The 23928-nt window shown below is 40.2% G+C and overlaps 1 protein-coding gene across 1 annotated transcript in view; it reads left to right on the forward strand.

The window, feature by feature from the left end:
• The first annotated feature begins 1187 nt into the window (after positions 1-1187).
• Positions 1188-23928, forward strand: part of dcc (DCC netrin 1 receptor) — a 326580-nt gene continuing 303839 nt past the window's right edge. The window contains exons 1-2 of the mRNA XM_041810331.1: positions 1188-1275; positions 5839-6198. Coding sequence (XP_041666265.1) covers positions 1188-1275; positions 5839-6198 — 448 coding nt within the window. The remainder of the gene's footprint in view (positions 1276-5838; positions 6199-23928) is intronic.

Raw genomic sequence — 23928 nt, forward strand, 5'->3', positions numbered from 1 at the left:
ACTGCTTTTAGCCGTTTTCTTCTGCCCAATATGCCCCTTTCTGCCACTCAAAAATCAATTTTTGCCACTTTTAAACAGCTTTTCACCATTGTACGCCCACTTAGGCCCCTTTTATGCCACTCGCAACCAATTTTTGCCACTTTTTAACTGCTTTACAACATTTTTCTGCCTACTTTTGCTCCTGTTTGCCATCTGTAACCAATTTGTGCTACTTTTGAACTGCTTTTATCACTTTTACTACCAATTTTGCCCCTTGAGCTTTCTGCTCAAGGATTATGACTGTATTAACTCCAAAAAGCTACTACAGACACTCCACCTTCTACTGTTTAATCAACTCTTTCCTCTTTCTCATGCTTCGTCCTTCTGAAATCATTCACCAACTAATTTATGAGGATGTTTAATCATCCAGCTGGATATTCTTCACATTATTAATCACCATGGCGATGGTTCAAACGCTGATTCAGTCTGGTGTTTTTCTGTGAAACAGTGAAGGCTTTGGTTTCCTGAATGACATGACTTTCCTGCTTCTCAGCCTCTTAGTTAAGATGATTGTAAGCTGGCAGCAGGTAGAGTTTAACACACACAAACGCAGACCACACACTCCTTTTTTGGATACTGTCCAGAGCCTTAATGCAGTCTGCCTCTCAGACGGTATAACCCACGGTGACAGCCACTCTGTGTCTGTTAGGATGGTGTTGGCTGGTGTCCACCTCTCTGTCACCGACTCTCATCTTATCAGTGAAAGTCCTGGATGGCTCTATATCCTCCTCTCCCTCCTATGCTGTTAAACTGGCTCAGAGTTTCTCTACCTGCGGTGATGACCAGTTTGAGGTCACAGATGGTCAATGTTCATGGTCAGCGTGTTTTTAAGGATGACCTGATTGCAGAGCCCCATGGCTCCAAATTTGGTTTACTTAGGAGGTGTCACATGTTGTACCAGCCATGTTTAAGTTATATCTAGAGCAGCCCGGTGCAAAGGCGAGGTAGCTCCTCCCTCTGCAGGTGCATGATGTTCAGCTAGTGTGTGTTGTAAGTCCTGACCTCTGCATAAGCCTTTCTTTAAGAACTGTCTTGTCTTGTTACATCCAAATTGTTACCAGGGAATCATTCTGGAATAATAGACTTGGAAAGCAAAATAGGAGATTAAAAATTAAAGAAGAAATTTCTAATAAGCGCTGAAAAGAGAGATGGAGGAGAGCAGACAGAGGACTGATAGCATCAAACCGCAGGACAACGAGGACAAGGACACCCTGATGAAGCGACTGGTGGGAGTGAGTACAGACAGAGCTGTCAAGATAGTGATTTACTGAGAGAGAGAGGGGGAGGACTGCTGAAGGGGAATCAATAAGAAGGAAACCATGAAGGGAAGGGAAGAAAGAGAGATGAGGAAGGAAAGAAGGAAAGGAGGGGATTAAAGGTGGAAAAGAGGAAGAGACATGGGGGAAAAAAATGGTGAGCCATGTCCAGTCCGGAGGAAAGAATGAAAATGTGGGGTTTTATCAAGGAGCAGCCAGAGAATAAAGAAACAAAGCTATGCAAAACTGCAGCCATTAGTGACAAATGACTTTAATGTTCTCCATTTGTTTCTCGTCCCGTTTGGAAACAACCTGAGAGTTTTTGTACCCGCCGTTAATCTGATCACAAATTTCCTGCAGGAGAACCCGAAGCTGCGAGGCTTTAAAGGGAACGTCAGCAAAATGAAGGGGAAAAAAAGGAGAACATCTGCTGAGCTTCAAAGTCGACTTTGCGCCGTAATGACGTGACTTCAGGTGGTTCTCAAACCTCTGTAAAGTCTATCCAGGAAACACAGAGGCGCTGAACGGCGGCTTTGACCGAACAAACTGCCCCTCTGATCAGGATGAAAGACTTTAGAGCGGCGTCGACTTCAAAGCAGAGACACGCCACCGCTCACCGCTCTAAGAGCCTTTGGAAAGATTGCACTAAAATACACATAAACACATGAAAACAAAAACTACATGTTGATGGAGCTTTGATGGAGATGATAAGATATCCTGCAGAGCAAAGCCACACAAGTCAAAGTTTAGACTCCGGTTTCTGCCTTGAAGAGACGCATCGGACAAATTATCCACAGAGAAGGGGAAATATATCCACTGGAACATGAAATCATGAATAAATTGATCTGAGAATGATTATATAACAAGTCCTTTTTCACCTGATCACAAAGGAGAAGCTTTGATTTAGGTCTTTACCAAGCTTAACCAAGTCGTGATGATGCTTCTGGTTTGCACCATTAGATGTTTTTTTTTTAATCTCCAGAATCACAGATTTGTTTACTCTGCTTTGCTTATTTTCTCTTGCATTAAATATGCAGCATGTTTTCACTCCCAGGGCAGCTTGGACTGAGGCCCATTGTGCCAAAATATCAAACTCTTTACTTTCTACCAACATTTCTGGAGACTGGTGTCTTGCTTATTTACCAACCCCTCAGTCATGAGCTCTGGGTAGACCAAAATAATGATAGCATGCACACAAACATTTCCTCAGGAGGGTGGGTAAGCTCAGCCTGAGAGATAGGGTGAGATAAGGAGCTGAGACTTCTGCAGCAGAGCTCTTTGCATCCAAAGGAGCCAGAATAGATTGCTCAGGGCATCTGATTAGGATGCCCTCTTGTGCCTCCCCTTTAGGGATTTTCTGGGCATGTCCACCTTGGAGGAGACAGTAGAGCAGACACAGAGCTGGCTGCAGGGATTATACGTCCCATCTGGCCTAGGAACTCCCCTGAATCCCACAGGAGGAGCTATAAAACACTGCTGGGGACTGGGATGTCTGGGCCCACCTGCTTAGCTTGCTGCCACTGCAGCTCAACCCCGGATAAGTGGAGGGAAATTGGATAGAAACATTGGTGTGTGGAGCTTATTGCTTTGTCAGTGGATGTGCATGACACTGAAAAAAAAAAGTGGCACATTCTGCTTTGGGTGGCTGGACAAAGGATAGGTTAAACAAACATTCGGCTTTCATCTGTCTGATCCTGATTTGATTTGTATAAGGGATGCACCATTACCCAATTCTACACTGTAAAACCAAATAAGTAAACCTCACTTTGAAAATCATGTCAGAAGTTTCATATGAGTTACAGTGACTTCCTGTGAAATGGCAAGGTGATGAACTGTTTGCCAGTAAATAAATGTGTAACTTCCTGTTGCCAGTAGGGATGCTGCGTAAAAACAATTGAATTAACCTTGGAATATGAAGAGGGGCAGACCTTCTTACATGTGAAATTTGAAGGCAGTCAGATGTTTGGTATGAGAGTTGCACACACTTCCTGTCAAACTGGCGAGATATAGACATCCTTCAATGAAACTGTGTGTCTGTGTTGTGGCCAATTATTGAGGTTTTTATTTCAAAATCCGACCTCAATAGGTTAAGCACAATTATGAAGATATGACCCATTTGTGTCACTTCCCTTTGCCAGTAGGGGGCGCTATGGAAATGAATGGGTTTGTTCAGTGAGATACTGTTGTCTTGCAAAAAAGAGCAGAAGATAGCAGAGTATTGTATACGAATGTTATAGTAGGTCAAAGTCGTTTGGCACCATCAAAATGCCTTATTTTGAAATTGAAACAAAGCTGGTGGACTTCCTGTTGGGATTAGGACATGGCTCCAAGAGGCTTTTTTATTGGTCTTATGATTATCCATATGCAGACCAAAAATCATAAGCCTAGGTTGAATGGTGTGCAGGGGCTGAATATTTAAAGTGAAAATTTAAAAAAATTAGAGGCAGAAATGTTTGATTGCCAGAAGAGGGCGCTGTGACACAGTAACGATATTGATGTATAAATGTATTCAGGATCAATGTGTAATCATCCCTGTGAAGTCTGGTGATGATTGACATAAGTGTTAAAGAGTTATAATGCATTATGGTGTATTTTCACTGCAAAAATATACAAAAAAAAAAAAGTTTAAGTTTGGGCTCTGGTAACAGCCGCGCCCTATGGTGTAAACTTACTGTTTGCACAACTTTAGATTTCCAGTTTGTCTAGTATGAGCAAAAAAATTCTGAAGTTAATTGGATGAAATCTCTTAGAGTAGTTTGTTAAAATATGAAACCTGTGAATCGCACAAAAAAGCCAAAATTTGACCTTTAGCTGTTTGTAGTGTGCTTCCTGTACATATGAGCGGATGGCCCCTCATAATACATATGACTATCGGTTTACATGCATTTAGTTTTTACCCAGTCCCCTATCTCAGTTTTGATGGACCTGCATGATTCCACCAAAATACAAAAATTTCCATTTGGGACAATATTTCTGTAAAGTTTGGTGAGTTTTTAAGCATGTTAAAGCCCTGAATTAGCAATTCTTCTGACAGATAAACGACGCATACAGACACAATAGGGTCCTCGCAGACCCTAGGTTGGTGCTAGGGCCCTACATGGGGGCACTATGACTGATAGTTCCCCGTGTCAGATATGATGATGTACAGCAGAGATAAAAACTACTTCCTGTCCTAGAAGGACCCCTGGAAATGGTGGGAATAACCAAGCAGCAACATTCGGTCCTGAAAAATGAAGCCAATGTGGAAGTGCAAAAAATTGCAATACCACGAGTGTCCACTTGAGGCTGGCTGCAGGAACACGGAAGTTGCGCCTGGACTCCTGTTTAACAGTTTGTTTTTACACTAGAAATAAACTGGTTTACAGCCTGGTTAAAAAAACAGACGTGTCTCATTAGCTAGTGTCTTATTGTGCTCTCACTGTGCGGTGGATGAATTTTGTTGTACCACGATCGTTTGGATTATATTTAGGGTAAACCTCACTTAATGGTGATTGGTGCATCTCATTTGATTGACAGATAGCTCATCAGACAGAGGCTATGTTTCTGTCAACCAAAATGCTAACTATCTAGCTGACAGGAAGTTGCGCTTAGTGGGCGGGCCATTAGGTTGATCCAAAGTTTGGCTGAGACTGTGATTTCAATGTGGAAGCCTCAACGGATGGGCTTCAAGAGCCGTTTGAGTCCGCCTAAGCAGACGGCTGATGTCACACGGGGTTTGTCCAATACTTTCTACAGTCTATGGGACAAACCCACAAAATTTTGCTAGTTGTTCCACAATGGTGAACTTCCTGTGGGGAATTTGTCATGACGACATAGGCTTTTTTAAAGGTCTTAGGCTGCTGGATATGCCCACCAAATTTTATCAATATAGGGGAAACTTTCTTAGCAGGCTGCCACTTTGAAAGTTGTAAGGAGGAGTCAATTTTCCCCACCTCTATTGAGAACTCATTACATATCTTATTTTTTACCAGGCTTGATGTGCCTGCCAAGTTTGATCAGTTTTAGAGCATGAAATGTGAGGAAACACATAGAGAAAGAAATAATTATTATGATTATAAAGTCCTGGCACCATGGGCCCCTTTTACAATCATTTGTTCTGAACCTAACCACATTATTTTGATGTCTACCAAACAAAACTGCACCTGTTTCTCACAGACAACTATGTGTTAAGTATTTTGCAGATCCAAACTAATTTTATTCTAAAAGTCTATCTGCTGTTGCATATGTTGTGATGCTAACATGATGGGGAGACTCTGTATGCACAGTATAAAAGCCATGCAAAAGGCTACTTTGGCTACTTCCTGGAGACTCAGAATGAGTCCTATGTGTCCAATGCATTGTTTATTTCAGTGTTATTATGAACCACAGTCTTGTTTACATTCCAGCTTGGCCTCCATTGCTGGCTTATGTCTCAGAGAGAACTGCATGAAAAGCTAACCTCCTAAAGCATCAAAAGCTGTAAATTGTGCATGTGGCACTTATTTATTGCCATAAAATCCCAGCTTTTACTCCATGTAACCCCAACTTTTCTCTTCTCCTGCAGCTTCAGACGTCCTGCCTTCCTCCTCCTCCACCTCCTCGTCTGGTCTCGGTTTTGTGGACTTCACATTCACCCAGGAGCCTCAGGACACGGTGACGGTGCGAGGCGGCGTGCTGCAGCTCGACTGTCAGGCACAGTCCGACGCAGCGGTGGGATCTCCCAGCATCACGTGGAGAAAGGACGGAGTGCTGCTGAGTACCGTGGTGGACGAGAGGCGGAGGCAGTTAGCGAACGGCTCACTAGTGGTGCAGAACGTTGTGCATTCGCGACACCACCGGCCTGACGAAGGAGAGTATCAGTGCCTCGCCACACTGGAAGGAGTGGGGAGCATCGTTAGCAGGACCGCTAAAGTCACTGTGGCCGGTAAGACACTGCTCAGCCCTCTCCTGCTCTACCAACACAAAGCTATGTTTGCTTCTCAGAATACTTGTCATAACCTTTATTTCCTCAAACATGATCTCCTAAGAAGACAAGAAAAACAGGAAACTGATATGGTGGAAGAGTGAGATTTCTTGGTTCCCATTAACGCTTCCAGCACACCTTGACCCGTCCTTGACAGTTACAGTTGACATGCACCCTCGCTTCTTTATTCCTCCGCTTTCTCCATTTATTTCACTGTTGGTATTATTTAATAGAACTAAAGTAATTCACCTGTAATGTAATTTGGTAAGTGGAGTGTGGCTTAAGATCAATACTGTTTATGGAAGACATTAATAGAAAGAGAGGCTCACAGGCTTAAGTGCAGCACCATCACCACTAATGTGCCCTGTCTGCACCACGGGACAATATCCGGCCTCATATCTGCTCACATGTCAGAGCAAATTTTAATTTATATTCATTTATGGAGGGGTTAATGTATAAGGAGGGAAAGAATGAGACACTTTTCAAACAGTGGGCTATTTGCATTGTTATAGTGCAAGAAAAAATGAAAGTGCAGCATTTATCCATCAAAGACTGTGAGCACTGGTTTTGTGCATTCATTTTCACTAATTCAGAGGTTGCATGGAGCTTAATATGAATTTTAAGAACCCTTTTTAACATTAAATGTTTTAGACAGTCAGAGCAAAGGCAAACTGCTTGCATACAGGTGACACTCTTTTTTTAGCACCTTATCTATGATTCTAAAATAAAAAACACCATGCCGCTACCCTTTTGGCCCTTACAGAGCTTGTCCCTATTTTTTGACACAGCGTAAAGACAAAGAGGTCTAGGAAGTGATAAAACTCAGGTTTTATCAGCCTTTAATACTGCTAAAAATAGCCCTCACTACTCTGATATTCTGGAAGTTTCTCTAGCCGCTCATACCCATCAGTAGATTAAAAATAAAAGGGATCTTCAGTAGATTTGTGGAGCAGCCATCAGCTGAATGAACTCTCCGTCATCACCACCTCTCCAATAATGACTTCTTTCCTGCTTCAGTGAGAGAACGGTCGGTACTATAAAGTTTAACTTTTGGCACCTGGACACGACTACGCAGCCGACGTGACGTTTTCAAGCAGATGAGTTTCAGATCATCTGACACTACAAGCTAAAGGTACTCCAGATTAAAAGATTTGGGAACACGTCCAGAAATGATCAATGATTTGTCCAGAATTTATACATGAAAAATGAATGATTAATGCATAAAAAAGACAAAGAGGAAAGTCAAACAGCTGACCACTGCTGAATTTTGGAGTTTTACAATCATGATTACTTCAGTGTTACTCTGTTCTGTCTTCATGTTTGTGGACCCCTAAAGTAAAGAGCTGGCCTACCCACAGAGTAGACCGGGCCCCTGGCAAACCCAGAGAATCAGCCCCTGAAAAACTCCCCTGCCCTCCACAGCTGTATGCAGCATTTATTAATGTTGTCCCTGCATGTGTGTTGGATCAATAGCTTTGGTGCTATCATCCTAACAGTGTGTCAACTATTATTGGGTTCTAATGTTAAAATTATTTATTTGTGCTATTTTTAACCCATTTCACAGCTTTTCACCCATTTTTGATGCTTCATTTTGCCACTTTAAACCCCCCCCCCCCCCCAGTTTTGCCCCCGTTTTGTCAGTTCTTCCCCCTTTTCAACCATTTTGCCCATTTTTTCCATTGTTTTGGTCTTTTTTTTTTACCAAATTTTGCAACATCTTTCATCACTTTAACCCACTTTTGTCACATTTACTCATTTCAGTGACTTTTTTGGAAATATTTGCCACAATTAACCAATCTTTGCCCCCTATTTTCCCCCAGTTTATAATTATTTTGCAAATTGTGGCCCAGTTTTGCTACTTCCTTTGCCACTTTTAGTTCATTTTTTCTGTTGTCTTACCCTATGGTCATGGACAAAAGTATTGACACCCCTGGAATTGCACTATCCTGTGTTGCAAAATCCGCTTGTTTATCCATTTTTTTTCTTTTTCGATCAAGAACGGAAAAGTGGAATAACATGAGTTTCCCCCAATCCGTGTATCATTTGTTAATTTAATATTTGATTGATAATTGAATAACAAATAATGAAAAAATGGTTCATTTTCTTGTTTGCATTTCTAAAACGAAATCAAATAAACAAGAAATGATGCTTCTTTTTGACTTTTGCTTTGAATGTTGGGATCAGAGAATGAAATATAAAAAAACATGCGTAAGCCATCAGTATGGTTTCAGTATTAATTTGCATAACCTGGTGCAGGCGTTGTGCTCAGAAAAGCATCCTGGGAATCACATGCTCATCGCTGAGGAGTTCACACTTTCTGTAATGATATACGAACACAAACACCAGCACCAAGTTAAGTCACGTTCCCGTACTTGTGCTCCTTCATTTGCATTCGTGCCATGCCTTGGTCCACCTTGTCCCTCCCTGCCGGAGGGAAGCATGCCGCGTCTAAGCACGGCAGAGTGTACTCATGCTGGACAAATGTATTGGACTTTTAGGCTCAAACGTACCCAGGCACAGTACAGATTGCCCAGTGTGAGTGCACCTTAACTTGGTGCCGGCATGTGTGTTCCCCTATGTCATTAAAGGAAGCATGAACTCCTCAGCGATGAGCATGTGATTCTCAGGATGCTTTTCTGAGCTCAACACCTGCACCAGGTTATGCAAATCAATACTGCAATCAAACTGACTGCTTACAGCTGTTTTTTCATATTACATTCTATGATCCCAACATAAATAGCAAAAGTTAAAAAGACGCATCATTTCCTGGTTATTTGATTTAGTTTCACAAATGAAAATTAGAAAATGAACAGTATTTTCATTATTTGATTTGGTTTTCAAAACAGAAAAGTGAACAATGAGCCATTTTTCATTTATTTGTTATTCAATTATCAATCAAATATTAAATGAAAAAATGATACATGGTTTTTTCTCCTGTTTTTCAGTCTGGTTTTCAACCTGGAAATGATCTGCTAGAAAGTACACTGACCCATAAATCACGTTGCGTCTCTGAAGGCCAGTTCAGACCAAAGATTCACGACACAGAGACTTTTTTAGAATGTTACTTCAGTTTGTGTTATTGTATCAGTGAAAACAGTCAAGGTTGGGAAGAAGGTTGGGAACCACTGCTTTAGATGATTTATTAGTCGCTTCTGCAGAGAAATCCACAACTTTCTCCCTCCATGTTTTAACATCATTTTCTCTGTATGTAATTTGCAGTCTTAAATGATATCTGACAATATTTACAGAGATGATTTGGCGCTATTAGAGCAGATTTGAATAGCTTAAATGATTTTGGCTCTTAAAACTGTATAAAATGAGTGTTTTGTGTTTGAGGTTGAAAATGTCAGAGTTGATGAATATTTATTCTGACTCTCGTCAGCTTTATTTACTCAGACAAAGTGCATGATGGGACTTTTAAGGTGAGGTCAGAGAGTTTCTCATTCAGACTCAAATGGCTTGTGTTTAGTCGGCTGAATTTAAATTATCGCCTAAACAACATGCTGATTACTTCTGAGACTCTGATAACAAGCTGCTGCACAGCACATTCACACAAGCACACACACACACACACAAAACACACACTGGCTCTATCAGAGTGAGTACGAGCCGGCCGTCTCTTCAGCTCGCTCAGCTCTTTTGTGTTGGAGTGTTTTTGGTCTCTGGAGTGACTCTCAGCCTCCCACTCAGTCAGACGCTCCCGCGGACCGGCAGCTGCAGCTCACACTCAGACCGACGCACGAACAGAGTGTGTGTGGGGTGTTTGCAGAGCAGTGTGTGGAGGTGGTAAACCCTGAAACCACTGTTTTGTTACTCTGCACCACTGCAGAGTCTTCACTGCTCATTACCCGGGGTTTTCTTAAAACTAGACTTCTGTTTTTACCCCGAGGCTGAGGTCAACATCGTCTAAGAAGAGTCAGAGATGAGTCTGAGGTTCGGAAGATAAAGTTTGGAGTCCAGACAGAAAAAAGTGCACATATTTTCGTCACATACGTGTAAGGAATATAAGGACTACTTTAGTTTTATATCAGCTGTGATGCTTCCCAGTCTTGGCATCATGTTTTCAAGCTGTCTATCCATCCGCACACACTCGTCCATGCTTGTCATCTATGTGACACAATATCTTATAGATTTCTTTTCAAACTTTGCACAAACTTTCTAGCACACAAGAAGTCAACATTCATCAATGTAGGAGGATGCAATCCAGCAGTTTAAGAACATGCCATGAATTTGATGTCTCATGAACAAATTTTGGAAAATATGAAGATTTTGGTGAATGCAGCCCAATATGTAAGGGAATTCTATGCCTCTTGGCCAGGGATGGGCAGCCTTGGTTACTACTAGTGCTTTCAGATGGACACGGTTCTGGCTCTGGCTCCGTTCTGGAGTCTTAGAACCTTGGAGCTTTCTGGTGAACCAGCCCACGTTCACACCAGTGTAGCAGAACCAAAGTGGGAGGATGTTGCTTCTTCAAACACCTTCAGAATGCCAGATTGCATTGATTATCTGTCATTGCTATGCTATGCTATAATTATCTGATCTATCATTAATTATATGGTCTGGCGTTAGGGTGAACCCAGGCTTCATCGTCCCTGCCTCAATGCCCCGATGCCCAAATCGCTACCAAGCACCTCGTCTCCTCAGCCAACCACTTTTTCTCCGTTTCCCTCTCATCTTCACAAACTACAATATGACACGCCCATTGATGATGTCACGGTTTATGAGGAAGAACCAACTATTTCTTGGTTCTAGCTGAGAAACAGGTTTTCAGCTTCAAAACCCATTTTTTTGGGGGGGGGGCTTAGTCAAAATCAGGTTTGGGAACCGGCACAGAGCCCTGCGGTCTGAAAGACTTACAAAGGGGCCTGATTGATTTCACTCTCACTGCCAGAGGGCAAATTTGTTATAAATCTGGGGATACCGTCAAATTCCGTCCATTCATCCATTTTCTATACTGCTTATCCTTTTGGTGTTGTGGGGGGTATTGAAGCCTATCCCAGCAGTCCCTGGGTGAGAAGTGATTCATCCTGAACGGGCCACCAGTCAATCACAGGGCTGACTTATAGAGACGGACAACCAGTCATGCTCACACTCACACCTACGGGCAATTTAGAGTCACCAATTAACTTAACAAGCATGTTTTTGGTGGTGGGAGGAAGCCAGGGGTACCCGGAGAGAACCCACGCATGCACTGGGAGAACATGCAAACGCCACACACACAGAAAGGCACTGACTGGGAAGCGAAGCAGGGAACTTCTTGCCGTGAGGCAACAGCGTTTACCCCTGCAGCCCTTAACTGTCAATTTAAGAATTATCATTACTATTTTAAAAAAGGAGCAAATATAAAGTCGTCATCATTTAAATGCAAGAAGTAATACTTCATTTAACACATAATTAAAGCCAGTTTAAACAGCTTTTTTAATGCTTGCTGGTTATTCTAGTATATTTTACCAAGAGTTTTTATGCATGTAGAGATTTTTGTTTCAGCAGTGATAACAGCTGATTCTATCTCGTAATTCAAAGTCATTTGGCCTCATCTGCTGCTCCAGATATCTGTAGCTGACTCAATTATTAAGCATCTCAGACAAAGCCAGGTAAACATTACTGATTCACAGAACCTTGCACTGATAATGCTGACATTGCAAATAACATGTAAAGTAACTGTCTGCACCAGAGAAGTTGGAGAAACATGCACAATGATTAAACTGTACACCATGTTATGACATTGCTTTTGCATGCACATGATCCAGCATGTCTCAGTTTGACAAAAATGTGATGAAGGCTGAATTCATGACTGGGTTTTATTAACGTGACTTCAGGAAAACTGCGTTCTTCTTTTGGCCCATAGCAGCTGAGCTGTATCGCACATAGACACACATTTAATTGGAAATAATTCACCCAGATACCAGTGTTCAAATATAAATCAGTTCTGCCTGCCTGTCTCACACACACACACACACACACACCCCACACACACACTAGAGCACGCAGGCGACACAAAACACATTACAAGGCAAAATGCTAATGAAAAGCAGAGGCTTAAAAATTCAATTAGTGTTCTGACTGTGTGTGCGTGTGTTCGAAGATGACTGTAAACTGGGAATTAATTAGAAACAGTGAACACAGATAGAGCGAGAGAGGAGAGAGAGAGAGAGAGAGAGAAAGAAAAAACACACAAAGGATGAGAGAGCAGAAAATAAATGATACACAGAATGAACCTAGAGAACAAAGAAACAAAGATGAAGGAAAATAGAAAGATGGAGCATATCAATGGAGAGAGGTCTAAATATAGGAATCTTTATCTACATTTCAATATAAACAACAGACAGAAACATCAAATCTGTGCTATGTCAGACTGTTACTCTTGTAGTTTGAACAATAATGTATGTTAACAATGCTTTTTATACATGAGGAGTCTGGAACACGCTAAGCAGTGCTGCCAACTCCTCAGTAAGGAAAGTAGCTATTGGCTGTCCTAAAAGTTGCCAGAAGTCGCTAAATAATCATGGGTATGCATTTAATTGTAATGGACGCTGTTGGAGACAAAAAGTGAGTAAAAAGATCTTTAAGATGTATAGAACTACAAATGAACTTGCTCCTGTCAATTTCTTGTTTTTACAACGTCACAATTCCAACCCTCCTCCTTTATCTGGGCTTGGGACTGGCAACAAAATGACTCGAGAGATACTCTGGCAGAGTAACTTTAATTTTTATTTTTAGTTTATTATTCTATTAATTATTCTATTTTTCTTAGAAGTTTAGCTTTCTTACTTTTGGTTTAGTTTTAAGCCTTATGGTCCACTTACAAGCCAACATCAAATTCCAGTGAAACATTAATATTTTTAACCATAACATTTATAAATATTTTTCTTATAAAGGCTTCATTAAAAACTTTAAATCGACCAAAAAGAGACAAAACTGTTCAGGCACCTTCACAAAGCGGTTGGTTTGCAGTCTGACATGGGGGCGTAGGCATCTCCTGCTCCGACTGCAGCTGAGACCATAGACTGTAGAGGCTGAGACCAGCTGAGACAGACTGCTGCGAGGACTGTGCTGCCTGTCAGTGCTTTGGGACGGGGAGGGGCCGACGGAGAGGAGCAACAATGATACATGCTTAAACGTCGGAGTCTCCAAAAGTCTCCAGTAACATCAGAGAAGGTCGCTAGATTTGTCACAAGTGGCTTTTTTGAAAAAGAGTTGCTAGAGGGGTCTGAAAACTTACTAACTATAGCGACACTGACGCTAAGACCGGCCACACACTACAGGATTTTAAGCCCGATTTGAGGCAAGATTTGCCTCCCCCGACAATGGGGGTGTATCCTGAGAGGAGCCTTGTCGTAAACAACTGTTTGAGTAGTCTGCACATGTGTGGTGTCAACACGATAGTTTTACTGCTCCAAATCGCATCGTAGCCTCCAAAATCCCAAATTGTAATTATCAAACGGGTTTGATATTTAGGATTCTAGGTTGTAGTGCCTCCGACGGAGTGCCCACAACAACCAATGAGAGCGAGCAGACTGGGTAGCGTCACAGCCAGATCATGCTCACTTTCACCACTTACAACCATGAACACAAGTTTAACTTGATTTCAGCCAGTCTTTCCCATGTTTTATGGTTTTTGCTTCACCTGTAATGCATGCCAGGACAGCCTGTTGTGGAGAGACAGCAAGACGGTATCGACAGACATCCGTGTCGTTATCACGCGAGGTCGTAGGCAGGTTGGCAGGTGTGCGGTCTCCAGTGAGATGACAGTCTGGCTGAGTCGTCTAGTGTGTGTTCAGAGGATCAAAGATGAAAAATCTTTTGAACTTGTCCTGAAGTCTGTGGTCTCCCATAGTTTTAAAATCGTTCCAGATTTAAAAAATCATCTAATGTGTGGCTGGCCTAAAGGAATTTAAAAATCTTGACCTATGTTAACAATAAAAATAATCAGTGTCATTCTGTTGTCACTGATGCCTGCTCTACTCTGCCACTTCTCTCCTTGCCTCAGGCATTTCTTATCCACATAGGAAGAGCGGGAATGTGTGCTGTTCCTGCTTGATGCTTTCCAAGTAGGCTCATGGAAGGGCAGGTGGATCCCAGAACAGCCACACCAGCAAATATAAATAACAGCAATAAGTGCTAATTAATAGCTATTAATAAAGAAATATTGTTCAACACAAATCACGTGTTTTTTGATAAAGTGGTCCTGACTGAACTGAAGATAAAGTTTCTAACAAATGCAGTTTGTTGTTCGTCCGTCTCTCCCAGGCGGCAGCAGGCAGAACAGACACACGAGCGCCTGCTGATTGTACGGGTTGTTTGTGTTCCAAGTGTTCAAAACTGTCAAGGCTCATATGAGAAAAAACTATAGCAAAAGGTTTTTGTAATCCACAGCAAACTTTGTGATCACAGAAAGATTTGTATTTACTGTTTATAAAGTTGCTGTCCCTCGGAAATTCTGCTGTTGAAATGACTCAGATTTTTTATCACAGCCTGTTGTACTCTGATTTTTTCACACTAAACTTTTGTATAAAAGAGTCCAGGTTTGCTTGTGTTTTTATTACTGGAATTTTAGCAATGGATTATGGTGAGGAAAACTCAGAATGTGATCCCTTATTGAAATAGAATGAACTGAAGAGATGGAAGTCATGACTGACATTCTTTACATGATGATTAACAGTAAAATATTTCAAACATACCTGCATTATTTTGCTGTTCTGACCATTTTTGGTCATATTTTTCAATAAAAGTTTTCATTAAAATAGTGTAAATCCCGCCTGGTCTTGTGAACCCTGTGTCTCTTCGTCTCCGAGCATCTCGTCACGCTCCAGCCAAAACACAGACTCACCCATGAAATTAAAAACTGAAAAAATGCATTACCACACACCCTGCACATAATCATGCAGGCTTGTTGTTGCTCATGTTAATGCAGGTTAATACAATTTCTGCTCATTACTAGCTTGGATTTATTTCTTGGAATTAAATTTGTGCAAGCCAAAGTCTGTTGCTCTTCATCAACAGTATCCTGGCAGACATGACTCCTCGGGATATTTTAAGAGAAAGCTGACATTTTCCCCCCAAAGATGATATATTCAGATTCATCTGTTTTATAGCTTATGGGATAAAGTAAATGTAAAGTGTTATTACAAATTTTCTAAGTTTAATTTTTGACATTTGAAGCAGAAATCAAACAAACTCTGAATGTAAATATATTATGGAGTAATGCCGAGGTTAGACTGCATAATCTTTTTGGCACCAAGAAACCAAGAGACTGCACTTTATTATGCAGGTCAATACTGTGGAGGTGTGTTTTCACTATGTTTTAGTTCTGTGTGTTCAAAATCTCTTATCCAACATAATATCACTGAATGTCTGCTGCAGACTTTGGATTCATTGCTAATCTACAAAAATCCAGGCATGTTTGTTACATGTACACTGCCTTTACAAGCTGCACAAGCTGAAAAGAATAAATGAAGTCAATGCACAAGTGCTGCAAATTGCAGTTTCCTGACTGGCCACTGGGGGCTGACACCTTAAGTGAGTCAGCCCCCATAGAGCCCCATGTTAAATTGTCCAAATTTACAGCTTTTTAACCACCTTTATGGCCCATAACATCTTTACTTCTATTGTTTTCTTTGACAACTGTATACATTGATTTGTTTTTAATGTTTCCAAAAATAATGAAAAGGAGGAAACTTTTAAAGTCATGCAAATTAGAGTTCCAGTTAAAAGCCATGTGCAAGCTCTTTGCGCACACAGTATGCTCCTTAAATACACAACTTTTTCAAGCAGCATTCATTTCCTTGAAAGACTATTTTAAGTAACTGCACGAGCCCTAAAAATTGCAATACCTTGAGTGGAACTCAGTGTCCCTTCTCTTATGTGAACTACAGCCCATACATTATTTCTGTAGCTCTGTTGTTGTGGCTTGGGATCCCTGCATGCTGTGTGTAGTGGAGCTGCTGGTCCAATTAGCCGCATGCTAAGAGGCTTGCAGTGCCTCTTTCACAGCTTTTCCTGCCATAAACAGGCTTTTAAAGGATTTGCTGATATACTATTTAGCAGATGAATCTTGTAGGGTACTGGTTAGATTTAACTGACAACTCGATCCAAGACAACAAGGGGGTTGGGATGTGTCGTTAGTGGACAAGCAGGCTCAAAGAACTGGCTCTCATTTGAGAAATCATTTCCTTTTTTCTTATTTGGTTGCTGTTTTAAGGCTGTAAAAGAGGCCAAATGTTCCAAATGAAGAGCTTTTTTAGTGCCAAAAGATCTGCTGTCTAAACTGATCTGAGAAAAATCATCCAGATCTTTAAGAAGACCTGCAATTCCCAGAGCTGCAATTTTGGTTTATGTTCAGAACACAGCAAACTACTTCAGCTGACAGAGTGTGCCAGTACTTGTTCCAGCTAGATAACCAATCCAACTAGATGAAGATATCCCAGACCACCTCCAAATGCAGTCTGTCGGACACCAATCTATTGATGTGCATCCAGACATTACTTTGAAAATGAATGCTCAAAACAGATCCAAATCTCTGTTAATGCAATGCCTAAGAGTGGTGAATGTCATTCAAAGCTATTAAATGGGCGCTGGGTTATATAATACAGGCTACTGCAATCCAAATATAAATATGTATTTATTCACAAACAGAATAGTCAATGCTGTCTAACCCCGTTAGCCCATCTCAAGATAAAATGTGTCACTGTCATGGTGTTGTTTTCCAATCACACCAAACACAAACCATATCTTAAGCTTCTCAGTAGACAGCATTGGAAAGAGAAACAGAATAGCCTTCAGTCCATCCATCCCCAATTAGCCACCAACTCTCTGAGGATTTGGACAAATCCCAATTAGTGGCGATGAGGAGGATGGCGTTCGACCCAAAGAAGCAGATAATAATCGTTCCCAAGGCTAAGATTCAGAACAGAAGTGTCCCCAAATCCCTCGGCTGCCCTCCCTCCACTGTTTACTGTGATTTGCATTTTATTATCCGTCTCAGTTATTTTGGATGTCCGTCTAATGAGGATGAAAACAGCGAGGAGACCAACGCCTCCGTAATCGGGGAGTTTGATACGGAGGTCTTGTTTGGACTTGTTGATTTCAGGGTCAAAGTTTTTTTCGGTTACTTCATGATTCTTTCCCTACAGATATGACCCATTAATCTCTTTCTCTGACTTTATCTTATTTTATTTTGTTCTGTGTCTTCAAAATATTTTATTTAACAGAATATCACTGAAAGTCTGCTGCAGACTTTGGAGTCATTGGACTCTTGGCTAATTCCTGTCCTAATCCAAGCAGCATATTCCTTAAATTTATACTGGTTTTACAAGCAGCACAAGCCGGACAGAATAAATAAAATCAGTGCACAAGGGCTGAAAACTGCAGTTCCTTGAGTGGCCACTTGAGGCTAACAACAAAAGTGAATCAATCCCCCATAGAACCCCATGTTATAATGACTTTACAGCTAACTTTACCAGTGTCGTTTTTGTAACATCTCTGTTTCTTTTTTTTTTTTTTTTTGTGTCATATTCATGGATTTGCATAAAAAAGAATGAAGGAAATTTCCAGTCATGCACATTGCATGTCAGTAATGTGCAAACAGGCTCTTTGTACACATGCAGTTTCTCCTACCTTTTATCACCATGGAGTACCAAAAGGCAGTTCTACCTCCTAACATTAGGAGGCTTGGATAAACTTAAAGGCTTAGATAACTTGCATTGTAGATAACACCAATATAGAATAACCAATACCAACAATAGTTCAAACTACCAGTCACAGCTGTGGATGAATAAAAGTAGCATAAAGTACTATTCACATGAAACAAGGGGCCAAGGGGCTGCTTAGCAGGTAGCTAGTATAAATGTGTCACCTGTAAGTAAAGCATTAACTATGCCTAGCTGCCTTACCATCATCCACAACCAATGGGCTACCTGGCAGGTAGCCAGGATAAGCAGCTGGAAAGACATTAGCATGTCTTTAGCTGCCTTGAAGTCAGCTAGGCTCTAAAAAATAAGATACTAAGCATCCTAGAAAGCATCCAGATGCCTACTAAACAGATAAGCTTCTCTCAATTTATTAAGGAGATCCAACTGGGTTGATTTTGTTTGCTTGTTTGTTTTAATCTGACATTTTTCAGATTTGACTTAATGGTAGCTAAGCTTACTCATTTGATACGAGGTCCACTGGTGATTGGTTGAGGGGATAAGCTGATGACTTTATGTGATTGGAAGGCAATTGGAGAATGGGCTGTGCCTTTCAGGCAGCTGCTGCCTTCCAGGCGAAGTTGAGGGCACAAAACTCCATCAAGTGTAAGACTTGTGTTCTTTCCTCTCTAATTTTGACATGCATAATAAAAGCAGCATAAAGTGAGTGTGTTCTCTTTGCAGAGCTACTTAGTTGAGCCCAGGACTGCAGCGATTTATTTAATAAATGCTTAGATAACCTTTTAAGATGCATTTAAACTGACGCCATGATGATTCAAAGAAGCGGACCGTGGCACTAAACGAGGTCAAAGAAGCAGCTGTAAATATGGCAAATCCATACACTTACTGCCATGGTTAAAACAATCACAAGCATGCTATTTCTAACAAGTTTTTCCGTAATAAAAGTCTTCGGATGTTATTTTGCATGAGTGCTTTTATTGTGAAAGCACACAGCAGGAAATGTGTTGCTTTCAGTGGCAGCTTGGGGAACCTCAGCAGGGGAGAAATGAAACTACAAGTGCAGACTTTAAAAGTAATTTTTCTGTGATCTCATGCTCAGAGAGTCCGGTACAGACTTGTTTTATGGGGCGGAAGTGACTAATAGAATATGCATTTAAATGCTTTGTTCCCTATGAGGTCTGCCCCTCCCTCGATGCCGACCACACACAGTGCGTAGGCCCTCGTCATATGGGGGGGGCCTCGCTTTGAGCATGTTTTTTCTCCCTCTCTGCACATCAGGCCGCATTTTCATGATATATATATATGATAAAGGTAATGTATTGGCTGAACATAAACTTTAACAGGGCATCACAAGATGTCATGCAATATTTAGTGGTCTCATAGCAGAGTCTGCTTAGGTCCCCACTTTGGCCAGAGGCGGCCCTGCTCCTTCTAATCTAGTAACACAATGCAGCAAGCATTGAAAATAGTGTTGCATAATTTTAGGCCATATTTCCTAGCTCTACCTGGCGTGCATTTTTAAGTGTTTTAGTTGTTTTTAGTATTTGTGTTTGAGGCAGTTGTCTGAACACAGAACATTTTGAAAACTGAAATGAAAAATTGTTCTGTTTTTAGCAGGCCTCACACATCAGCACTTTATTAGTTTGTGTAGTCTCTGACTGGGACCAGCAGAAGTCTTAATATCCTGAACCAGCTTGATAGAGTTAAGACATGATTGGACAATGGGCTTAATAAATTCTGTTAATGGATTAAGCATGTTGCAGTTATGTTCCAGCATTATCTTAATCCCAAAGGAATTAAGACGAAGCCAGCACCACGCTCCTACAAGTGACATCAACAACAGCGTGCATGTTTGTGCTCTGTGCATGTGTGTAATGCTGCAGGCGGCAGCGTGATCCACATGAGAGCAGACAGCAGCAGGACTTATATAAGACACATGATCCAAATTCACATCAGTGTTCCCATCACCTTCGATCTGTGTGATGTCACAGCGGCTCAAGTCTTGGCTGTTTTAAAGACGCTCAGACCTGCACCCAGCGACGCCCCGCACCACGATTTAAGAGTCAATCTGAAGCTTTTATAACGTCAGGCCCTACAGAGGAAAAAGAAGTTAGTACGTGAGGAAGAGCTGAAGTTTCCCGGCTGTTTGTGAGTCTCAGAAAAAAAAAAAAAGGATTCAAGCCAGCGTGAAAACAAACGAACAAACAGGAACTGGAGGGAAACGAGACACCAGACTGCATTTGTTTTTCTGTCTCTGCTGAAAAAGCTGCATGAGGATTCAGATGCCGGCAGAAATGTTAGGCTCTCGGGGGTTTAAAAGTTGTTCATTACAGCACTTTCAAATCTTAAGACCATGAGCAACCGTCTTTAAAAGATATTTCAGTGAACACAGCAGAATTATCTTTACTTTAACTTGCTGAAAGGGTAGCAAACTTTCTTGAAATATCTGTTTCTTCAACCACCATAAAGCGCTTTCTTAGTCAGCCAAAGTTAAAAGGATGCCAGAACAGTGAACAAGGGCATTAGACGACATTACAATGCCAATGTCCATGCCTTTATGAGTATCTATTTTGATGTGAAAATGGGAGAAAAAGTACACACATTGTATTAATCACTTTCATGCACAAAGATCATGTCGATCACTTCGAGGTATCCTCAGTGCTACCTCATCACTCACTGTGAATGTCCCTGCATGTTTCTCGTGTATTGACATGTCAGCTCAGCCTGATACCTCCTGACATTTTAGGTGTCAGACAGGTCGAATTTGGGGAAAAGTTGGGTGAAAAATCTTGCAGTCTGTGCTGTTTTTGTATTGCTTGGTTTTATGCACTGATTAATATTGTGAATGTGCAATGTGTTACAGCAGCAAACAAACATAACATAACCTTCAAGGGTTGCACGATTCCTCAAATGCATTCCTAAAAATGAATGTCAGATGTACATGTATGTCATCTGTGGATTAGATCTGATGCTCAGAGGCACTAACCCAATACCCTTTAGTTAATGCACTAGTGCCTGCAGCTAACAGAAGCTGTGTGTGCATGGGAAGGTTTCCAAGTATAGCAACGGTTTGTCAGCCAATAGGAATTAAGCATTTATCAAATGTTGCACTCCAACAGTTGGTCTCAAAGCAACTCCATCACCTCGTCTGCTGCAGCTGCCGGTCAGTTATCCTAATAAACTTGAAAATCAGTGATAAAATACCCAAATTTAAGTCGCATTATTAAAAAAATGTTTATCCACTGTCAAAATTTGTGATGAATTGATGAATTGTAGGTGTCAAACATGTTTGGTGTATACAAGTCAAGGTCGGACTGTCTCCAAAAGACAAACCCACTATGAATAATAACAGCAGTGTCACCAGTTGGATGTGACTTAGTTTTACCTCTTGCAGACAAAAACACAACTATACCTTCATCTCAGCCACCCTCAGTTTTTCCTATTTTCTTTAATTATTCTGTAACTCAAACTACTGCATGCCAGGACAGCCAGCGGAGAATTTCAAACATCCTCAATGTTTGTTTTTCTTTTAAAGTCACGTTTCATCACATGGGGAGCTCATTTATGGGGAATCTTTAGTCCAACATCGATGCCACAAACAGGTGAACACAGGTGTATTTGCACTCAGAGGATTTTAAGATAGAAAATTGTTTGAAATGGAATCATCACTTAAGAATCATCTAGTCACAGGTGTCAAACTCAGGGCCTGGGGGCCAAATCCGGCTCGTGAAACAGTTAAATCCAGTCTGTAAGATGATTACGACTCAAATTTAGGATTTTTATTTTAATTTTCATACTTTGAGCATTTTGACTCATAATTTTGACTTCTCATATAAAATTTTGAGCTTTAAGACTCATAATTCAGATTTTTTAGTGATATTTTGACCTTTTAAACCTTTTGTTATTTTGTTTTACCACACATTTTCAACTCCAAACTTTGACTTCACAATCCCATAGTTTGACCTTTTGCACTCACAATTTAAAATTTTGAATCATATTTTGACTTTTATTGTCATGATTTTGACTTTCTTTCTAATATATTTGCCTTTAAAGACATTATTTTTCAATTTCATGTTATGAGCTTTTTGAACTAATAAATTTACTTTTCTCAGATCGTGAGCCTTTAAACTTATCTTTTTAACTTTTTGAATGTCAAAATCGTTTATCATCAGTGCAAAGGTGTTTTTCATATTTTATTTCTGGTGAAATAAGGTTGACAGTGACGCTGTTAGGCCCTCAGGTTAGCCCTAAATCCAGAACCCAGCCCCTGCTGTGATTGAGTTTGACACCCCTGGTCTAGTATGTGGCCATCTGTAGCTGTGTTTTAAAGAAACTTACAACAATAAAGACTTGCAGGTGAAATGTATAGTTTATCTCAGCAAGATAAACTAATTAAAGCAGTTGCATGTTGCAGCTAAGTCAATATTCTCAGACTGTCTTTCACTATTAGAATATTAACACTGTTTGGTCTACAGAACTGTGAATTATTCAAATGAAATTTATGGTTAAAATGCTGAAAATAAATTCCTAGGACAGAATATGAGGACACTTAAGAATAAATTGAATAATAAATAAATAAATAAACAAGGGATTCAGTCACATTTGTAAAAAAAAATAGTCAAAATCTTTCAGTCAAAAACTTTTGAGATTGAAAAGTTTATGAGAAACTAAACTCTTAATTTTGGAGTTAAAAATAATAATGAAAAAAGACATTTTTGTTTCATGAAATCATAAAATTACTAAAAAATCCAACTCTGAATTTTGGATAATGAAAAGTTGTACATTTATGAAAAAAAAAAAAAAATTCAAGATGAAAAGGTAATAGATTTTGACTTTATAAAGTTCACATTTCATGTTTATGGAGTTAAAGGTATAGACAATCTTATAAGAACAACGGTACACAAAACAAAACCAACTTTTTTGTTGGTCTAAAAGTTGTTCATTTTTGAGAAAAATATGGCCGTTTTTGTAGGTCATAAAGTTTTAAATTTTACGTATTTAAAACTCAGAAAATTTGGCTTAAAAAGTTGTAAAAGTCTTACTTTTACATCTTAAAGACTTTCAAGAAAAAAACCCTCATTATTATTTTGAAAAATGTGATGATCATGAAATTGTGTATTTTGACCTTTTGTTGTATTTTGTTAAGAGAATTCTAACTAAAACTGTGGTTTGATTGCCCTTTTTACAGAAATGTCTCTTCCAAGTCCAGACAATAATCATGTGATGACTCTGGCTAAAGCCACAGAAATATTCTTGTTGCTTTTTCACAGAATAAAAAAATATTTAGCATTAAACTGCAAAATAAAAGTTCAATCTAATTTGCTTGTCTTCCATGCAAACAGCGAATGCTGGCTTTGTAGTCTCACGAATTATAAGAGTTCATTCTCATAGATTTCCAATTTTTGAACTGGAAAATTGTTTTTCCATTTTTTCATTAATTTAGGACTCTTTTAACTTGAAATGATTATTTCTTTTTTTCTGAACAAAATAAAGACCCTCATTTATTATTATTATTATTGTTTTTATTGTAAATTCCCATAAATGAACTTGTAATATTGAATCCCCACATTGTTCAGTTGTCCTTACTGCCAGACACTTGTTGCATTTCTCCTCCGGAGGTTTTGACTGCTCTGTTAAACAAAGGGGGTCAAAGACTGAATAAGGATGACTGTAGAGCTCCTTTTATTGGATACTTCTATTCCAAAGCTCAGTAGACTGACTAACCACTCATCCAGCTGCTGTTTTCAACCACAAAATATGATCTTAGTGATAGTTTTGTGATGGAGAATCCCTGTGTGGAATCATTTCTGCAGTCTCTTAGTCTTCAGATGTGTTTTTGGTCAGAATTTGGCGTCACGTGGGCTGAATGAATTCATGCGTGATCATGCAGCTACCTTTGTTTGTTGAGAAGACTTTTTCTCAGCAACATGAGTGTTTTCAGTGGTGGGGTTGTAGTCAGACAGTTTCAATTTCTCCGTGCTGTGTCAGAGAGAGAAAGAATATTTCAGATATTCTGGCATGAACATGTCGACGTTTAATCCTG

The sequence above is a fragment of the Cheilinus undulatus genome, linkage group 17, assembly GCF_018320785.1.
Source record: "Cheilinus undulatus linkage group 17, ASM1832078v1, whole genome shotgun sequence".
NCBI lineage: Eukaryota > Metazoa > Chordata > Actinopteri > Labriformes > Labridae > Cheilinus > Cheilinus undulatus.